This window comes from Primulina eburnea, chromosome 6 (genome assembly GCF_022965805.1).
Source record: "Primulina eburnea isolate SZY01 chromosome 6, ASM2296580v1, whole genome shotgun sequence".
NCBI classification, from domain to species: domain Eukaryota; kingdom Viridiplantae; phylum Streptophyta; class Magnoliopsida; order Lamiales; family Gesneriaceae; genus Primulina; species Primulina eburnea.
The window spans coordinates 27843683-27852075 of NC_133106.1; the positions used below are offsets into that span (position 1 = coordinate 27843683).

At 32.5% G+C, this 8393-nt stretch overlaps 1 protein-coding gene across 1 annotated transcript; it reads right to left on the bottom strand.

The window, feature by feature from the left end:
* Positions 1–4246: 4246 nt before the first annotated feature.
* Positions 4247–6371, bottom strand: LOC140834042 (large ribosomal subunit protein uL29-like). The gene is made up of 3 exons (XM_073198637.1): positions 6242–6371; positions 5854–6146; positions 4247–4537 (listed from the first exon to the last, which is right to left on the bottom strand). The coding sequence occupies exons 1-3, from the start codon at positions 6243–6245 to the stop codon at positions 4463–4465; spliced, it is 372 nt and encodes a 123-aa protein (XP_073054738.1). The 5' UTR covers positions 6246–6371; the 3' UTR covers positions 4247–4462.
* Positions 6372–8393: the final 2022 nt, after the last annotated feature.

Consider the following 8393-nt stretch of genomic DNA (forward strand, 5'->3'; position numbering starts at 1 on the left):
TTTAAAGTTTCTTGGATTGCATTCAATATTGACCTCATCTTGGTCCTTTTCAAGAAGCAGACTCATCCTTATAGGTGACTTTGAGACCCTTTTAAATCCTTCTAGGAGCATGTACTATTTCTATTGGTTGTTGGGGCGTGAGTTCTACTATTTCAAGAGTGTTTCTCAAATTTCATCGAGTTCTATAATCTCATCTTTTCAATCTAATATAAATTTCTTCTCTAAGAAAGTTACATTCCATAAAATAAACAATTTTGTTTCTTTGGAATCATATAATTAATATCAAACATATTTTTTTTGGATATCCTATAAAGCAGCATAAATTGACTCTACTATTCAATTTATCTTTCAATATCTGTTTACGTAAACAGGACATCCCTATATTCTAAGTTAAGAATATTTGGGAGACTTTCCTATCCATATCTCATATTGTATTTTATCAACTTTCTTTATATGAATGTTATTCGACAACGTAGCCGCAATATGAAGCGCATATCCCTTGAAATATGACGACAATTCAATGAATCTAATCATATTGAATCATGTATATCAATGTTCTATTACGAAATTCTGACACACCATTCAACTGTACTATGATGGAAGATGTCCACTGTTAGATAATCTTATTCTCTTTAAGATAGTCTTGAAATTTAATATTTAATTATTCTCCATCTCGACCAGTTCAAAGTACTTTAATACTTTTTCCTAATTGTTTCACAACTTCTGATATGTATTTTTTGAAGTCATACATCTAGAAGTCATTAATAAACGTAATGAATTAAGATTGCTCATGTTTGTGCTAAAACTTAGTGGGTCTCACACATATAGATCATGTGCATGTTTGACTTTCCTTAGAAAATGGGCTTTGGTCATTTTTACTTTCAGACATAACTCACATGTATCAAGATAGTTTGTGTCCGACAAATCAAACATGATTACTTCCACTAACTTGCACATCATTATTTGGGACATATGTCCTAACTTGACGTGTCATAAGTATGCTTCGTTTAGACTATCTTGTTTTCTTTTGTATGCTGTGGAAATCGCATAAACTTAGACTTCTTTAGGTGTAACATCTTTTATTTTTAAGTTTTAGACATTGTTTTCTAATTCATCTGTTCAAATTAAATATTTATTCTTGTAAATATTGGAAACATTTTTAGCAAAAGAACAAAAAATCCATCTTTACCATAAATATAAATGGAAATTATATTTTAACCACATCTAAAACAATTGAACACGTCTAAAAAAACTTAAAACTATAGTTTAATATCAAATAAACATATCATATGGCTTTCGCAGCAACCCTTACTCCATTATACATCCTTAGAAAGGTCTCACCATCATCTAGCCTCCTATTTTTTGTCATCATATGTAAATATTTGAATAGACGAGAACCATATCCAGTATCTAATAGACAAAAATTAAGTTAATTGAGATATTTATTTCAATATAAAAGATACAATTGCCAGACTCTCCTGCGTTGGATATTCTTTGTAGTTGCGCTTCTAGCTTCCAGTGTCCAGGTATAGTAGAAGCAAACATCTTCTGACTTGTCGGACTTTGTGGGCTCTTTAGCAACAACACTTGGAGCTTACTTCTTTTTGGGTTTGCTTTTCTTGGAAGAGACAGAACATTTCTTTTCCTTTCTTTGTCGACTTTTTTTTGTCCCAGATGACGAGCTCACTAAGAAAACATTTTTTTTATTGGTGCCTTCATATATGGTAAGCATATTGACTAGTTTTTCAAGGTTAGCCTCTATATTATTCATGTTGAAGTTCACCAAAAACCCATCAAATGAGTCTGACAGTGATTAGATATTCAGTAACGATGTGATGTATCTTTGAGTAATCATAGTGGCATCATGAGTGTAACCAGAGAAATAGTTTTTCCTAAAGAACAACTCATACTCTGGCAAGAGATTTCTTGCACATAGAATATCCACACCCATAGATAGCGTTGAACCCCAAATACAAAGCATCGGCTTTTACGTGTGTCAAAATTACACTCAATCTCTATATGATGACGCTCAAGGAGTCGGTAAACAAGTCAAAGTACAAAAATAGTATGCAGAGCCTCTATGTTATCTTGGTAAAAAGACTAATGATATACCACCATAACCACGGACTAATTCACTCGATAAGTGATAACAACTTGAAAAGTCATAGGGAAGATTGTTTAGTCACAAATCATATGATCTCCCATCTGTATTATTAGACATCTCCATGCTTATACCAATGAAACATAACTTATAACATCACATATGATAGTTTAGAATTTGAACGACTTTTATCCTTATTTTAGGCGACTGAATCGACTAGGAATGATTTTAGAATATAAGATAACTAATATGTGTTTCATGAAACATGAAATGTACGACCTCATTTTACCATAGTATATATTCGAAGTCTTTATCTATGTAGCTTGCATTGATATACAGATAAAATAAATGTCATAATTCAATAAACGTAAAATATTATTAAAACAAATATCGTTTATTACATAATAGTCCATAAATTTCAACCCACAAATTGATTTGTTGAACAAATACTCTAACAGAATATTTTTTTGAGGTTAGGATATAATGGGTGAGTGTCGTTCATGATCAAATACTATTCAAATTGATTCCCTAGGGCATCAGGATCCATTTTCATATACTATCAGAATAAGAAGTCACGTTTTCTATTACGAATCACACCAACTCATGATAGAACTCAAAATCATATATGGTAAAAACACCACCAATTTAAGATGAAACTCAATATCATATATAGGAATTAACCTAAGATCTCAAAGACATGCGTCAAAAGATTTGACTCTTGAATCAATACCTATAAACGAGGTGAGAACCAAGACTACAAATTTCTTTGACGCCACACCCAACCCAAGAATCGAATCTAGGAACTAAAGGTGATAAATTGGCCTGTTTTGAATGACAAAAGGAATAAATCCATGATGAGTTTACAAAAGCCTTCACGAAGAATAAGAAGCACATGCCTCGTATTTATATGAATTGGGTAAGAATTTTTACCCAAACCCGACCCAAACGAGTAGATTCGGATGAGATGCCATTTTTACTCGTACCTTTCATCAAGAGCATAAGATATACCAAGAGACCAAAATAATTAATATTAGAGGAAGAATGTTACTTTAAAACAAAAAATAGGCAGAATATTTCTAATATAGTATACTTACTACAGATACTAAAAATATCGTATGGTCATGAATTGTTTGACCTTCTGTCCAATTATATGTAAACATTTTCGATGTTGATTTAGTCAAATTTCACAGTAGTACTTTTTGAACTATATATTATTAAATTATATTATATAAAAGGTATTTAGGTTATATATGTTATTTTTATATTTAAAAAATTAAACATGTGACTGCCGTCACTTTCTGAATATTATCGTCAATGTATATAAAAATTCAAACGATGGAGCGACAGAATATTTCTAAAATAAGATTATAATAAATTAATAATATCTCAGTATGAGCGTCGTCACCAAACCAATCAGGTTGACCATGAACTTTGATTTTAAACTTTAGATTTTCCTTTAAGATTTATTTTCTACAAATTATCTTATTATGATCTCAAGTCTTGATTATTATTTTACCTAATTTTATTCTAGCATGAATAATGTAATAATTCAATTCAATATCTTGCCAGCTTAAATAATTTTAATCTAATAGAATCATATGTTTTTGTTTCTACTTGGCCGCTCTCACGAAACCTACCAAAATAGCTAATCAAGTTCCTCAAAAATACACAATTTACATTCTTTCTTTATCTTTTTTCCTAAATGGCCCCATACGCAACAAATCAGTTTGAATTTAATGAAAAAACCATTTGAACTGTCTATCGAACTCGGCCTCGTCTTATCCCGCCCTGGTCAAAATTACTTGTGGTATGCCATGTTAGCACCATCAAATTATATTACTTGATCTAAATTCAATTCAACAAGTCAAAAGGAGATGTTTTTAATTCAGCTACGCAATCTTTGACTAAAAATAGAGAGGCTTCTGTGTCAAACTAGGACATGAACTAATCCAAGTCAATTCGAATGATCTATGATTCATACTCGAAACTGTAGAACCCAAATGTCAGTTGAGCATGTTTGAAATTGTCCCAAGTTCAAATTAAGCTTCTGTTAATAGACTCCTCGCCGAGCTTTAAAGCCATATTGCAGATCTTAAGCAATATACCAAAGGCATGAATCATAATTCAAGTTTTCACCCAAATAGATTCTGATGTTAAAATCAAACATTAACAAATCGAACTCGACACTTGACCTCTAACTCAAATCTGTACTCCAATACAAAATAGTTAAAGTTGGCGAAAGGAACGATGCTAATCATTATGCTAAATGGTTGATGGTGCATAAAAACGAACCAACTTCGAAGTCTCTTGTGCCTTTTGAAATTGAATGAAAATTTAACATAATTGGAAGTAAATGAAAATTTAAACTTTAATAGCGTACTTTCGGAGGGGGAAGTACATATCTTTCTTCTTCTGCTTTTCTGTCTTCAAAGATGCCTGAAGAAAGATGACGCAAATAATAAGTTAACAAATGTGGAGTGAGTACCTGAAATTACTTCTAGTTTAAACACCCGAATTCGGAGGGTTTCACTGAATAGGAAAGACCAATAACACCAAAATCAAGTAACAATTCAACTCTCGAGTGCTACCTGGCACCTATTGTACTCTCGGCTCAACATTGATCAAGATTTTGAAGGGGTTAGTGCATCCTAATATGGTTTTGTTACTGATCCAAGATTCCAAAGCAGACCATTTCCTCAAACAGCACATTATGGGTACTCAGGTTTCTTCTAATCAATATAAGATTCGGGAAATTTAATGAAACAGAATAATTACGATTTACGGGTGACACCAGACATAGATTATGTTATGCAAAAAAAATTTTTACAGTGAGAACTCATTTAAAAACTTGATTTGACTTGAACTTAATGGGTAAACCACGAGTCTAATGTTGAGGATACTTTGTTTAAGAGTGTACAGAACTTGCAAACCTACTTCCATTTGAATGTAAAGCACAACAAATTGAAGATAGCAAATATACACTTGATAGGTCAAATAAGCGAGAAACCCAATCTGGCTTGCAGATGGACAAACGCAACACAATGTTACATTAACAAGATGCTACCAGTAAAATCATGGCCTTTTGAAAGAAGAACACTGAACATCATATCATTTACATGCAAAATATCAAACTTTAGCTCACAAAAGTACAGCCATAGTACAATCAGCAAAAGAATTTAGAGCTAGTGTCTTTTCCGATAGGAACGAAGCATGCAAAGTCCAAGTAAAACTTGAAAAGGGGTCTGTTTTATCTAAACAATTTTCCTTTCCCGTTTAACAATCTATGCAATTTACTAATTAAGAATTATGCTGCATCGATTATGAGTCAAATGAAGCCAGCTCTAAATTAAGGAGACGATTTAACTGAATAAAGGTTGCAATTAAACCCGTGTAAACTTTATTCAGCATCCTCGATTACGAATCCTTCATGCTCACCCAAAATTCTTAAGAAACGCATTGCTTTATTCAACACTAACAGGTGATGCAACATCAAATGCAAATTTCAAGAATAACAAAATCATTGATAAAATAGATTTGGAAAGCAAACAAACGTAAAATTTATGAGAAATTCTAATTCAAACACAAGCTGTTGACATAAGATAATTATGAGAAATTCCAATCCAAACACAAGCTGTTGGCATAAGATAATTATGAGAAATTCCAATCCAAACACAAGCTGTTGGCACAAGATACAAAATATTAAGTCAGATAAAAGCACATATAATGTCAAAACAAAGAAGAACATTGCAAACCTGGTGCTTGGTGAGGCGGCGGCGGATGGCACGCGTCTTCTTGGGGCGGAGATCGAGAGGCAAATACTTCTTGTTCTTGTAAACTTCCCTAAGCGCAGCTTTCTGCTTCTGAGAAATCACAGTCAGCACCTGGGCAATCGACAGCCTCACCACCTTTATCTTCGACAGCTTATTAGGTGCGCCGCCAGTGACTTTCGCAACACGAAGCAACGCTAGCTCCGCCTTCAGATCCTTCAGCTGCGCCAACAGCTCCGCCTTCCCCTTCTGCCTCAATTCGTGCACCTTAATCCTCGCTAAAATCAAACAAAATACAAAATACGTTGATTAGTACTTAAAAAAATCGATACAAACTAGTTTTCTTGATTTCAAATGTATTCGTTGTCGATACCCATTTCGAGATTCTTCCTCCTTCAGTTTCTCACGTTCCAGGATTACGAGGAGAGTGAAACTGAATGATAAAACCCTAGTAGCTCTAATATGGGCTCTTGGGCCAACAGTGTGCTGGTTAATGGGCTTTCTGTTTCGACCATGGCCAATTGGGTTTTAATATCACACAATGAGAACATTTTTGTCTTACCACGGCCCAAAATCCACAGGCAAAAATTTGTGTAACACGATCTCACGTGTCGTATTTTGTGAGGTGGATATCTTATTTGGGTCATCCATGAAAAATGATTATTTTTTATGCTAAGAGAATTATTTTTTATTGTGAATATCGGTATGATTGACATGTTTCACAGATAAAGATTCGTGAGAGCCGTCTCAAAAGAGACCTACTCAAATCTAAATTCATAAATCATATTTCTTTTTCTTTCAAATATAAGATAATAATAAATATATTTTTTGCTTTGATTTTTTTGTCAATTATAACCTCTCCGATGCGATGAAAACGACACGAATAAATTTAGTGAAAACTAAAGAGGGAACTCTTCGAATGACATGATGTGATACCCGTGACCAAATTTTGCACTTTAGAAGTTGCAAAGGCAGTAGGAAGCAGAAGTGAGCCAACTAATGGCTACAATTTCATTGGGTTGATGATGAAATGACATAATCCTGAATATATGAGAAAAGAGTAAAAAAAAGTCAATGAAGGAGTATAAATATAAGAATTCAAGCAGCTCTAATATGGGCTCTTGGGCCCGGAGAATTTAAAATCCAAGATTGAAATTTGGTTAGGGAGAACGAATAGATGGAACAATGCCTTTATTAATACCAAAAGTATGCAAAGTTCCATCGACTCAATAGGATAAATTCCTAGTCCACACCGACGAGTGCAAAATCAGTTTAGCAAAAGAAAGAGCAACATCATGGTATCGAACTTTTCTCTAGGAATATGTGTGTGTGTGTGTATATATTTATGTATGTATATATATATATGTAAGTATATATATATATATATATATATATATATATATATATGTATATATATGCGGACACTATTAAACAAATTAAGCCAACAAAAAATATTACTTTTTTATGATAAGAGTATTACTTTTTATTGTGAATATCGGTAGAATTGACCCGTCTCACAGATAAAGATTTGTGAGATCGTCTCACAAGAGACCAACTCGATAGTTAATTTGGAAAACAAGAAAATATAAAAGAATTTAGATTTGGAAATTTTCAATTTTAATTTAGATTTGAGATCTAAAATTTTCAATTCTAATTTTTAAAATTGAATAGTGCTAAATCATATTTGTTATTTTTTTTTTTACAAAAAAAAAAAAATATTAAACCCCAAAGTGGAAAAAATGTTGAGGACGCTCCACAATCATGTCTTTCGAAGTAAACGCCACACCAAACACTACTTGTGAAAAAAATAATTAAAATCTGAAAATATCAAAATCTTCCAAACCTTTTTAAGCACTTATCTAATTTTTGACGAGTGAGTCTCATGTGAGATCGTCTTACAGATCATAATCTGTGAGACGGGTCAACCCTAACCATATTCACAATAAAAAGTAATACTCTTAGCATAAAAAGTAATGCTTTTCATGGGTGACCCAAATAAGAGATCCGTCTCACAAATACGACCTGTGAGACCGTCTCACACAAGTTTTTGTCATTTTTGACATACTGAAGATGCTGAAATATTTAAATCTAAATTGAGAGAATAGTTAATCTTAGGGAAAATAATTTTTTTGCTCAACTAAATTGTCCAATTTTAAGTTTTACTCCATTAAAATTACAAAATTATTTTAGGTACACCGACTTCTAATTTCCGTATGAGGTGGTATTGGCCAAGTCGCCGATTTTCGATATCACGTCAATAATTTCTAATGTTACATTATCATTTTTCCGACCTCATATCAATATTTTTTGGTGTCATGTTAACACTCCGACGAAATATGATTGAAAACAAAATAAAAATCAAAGTCAATACATCAAAACAAAATTTTGAAAATTTAATAAACCAAAACCTAAAATAAGTGGATGAAAAAATTTATTTTCGCATGATCTTATCATACAACCAAGCCAAAAAATAAAACAAAATAAATTATAATAGAGGTTTTCATGTGCAGCTCAAACAGGTCCAC

Bases quoted from the DNA above. Each gene is read 5' to 3' on its own strand.
- LOC140834042 (XM_073198637.1), bottom strand. The intron at 4,538-5,853 runs GTTTGCAATGTT...ATCTTTCTTCAG, and splicing joins GCCGCCTCACCAAGCACCAG to GCATCTTTGAAGACAGAAAA.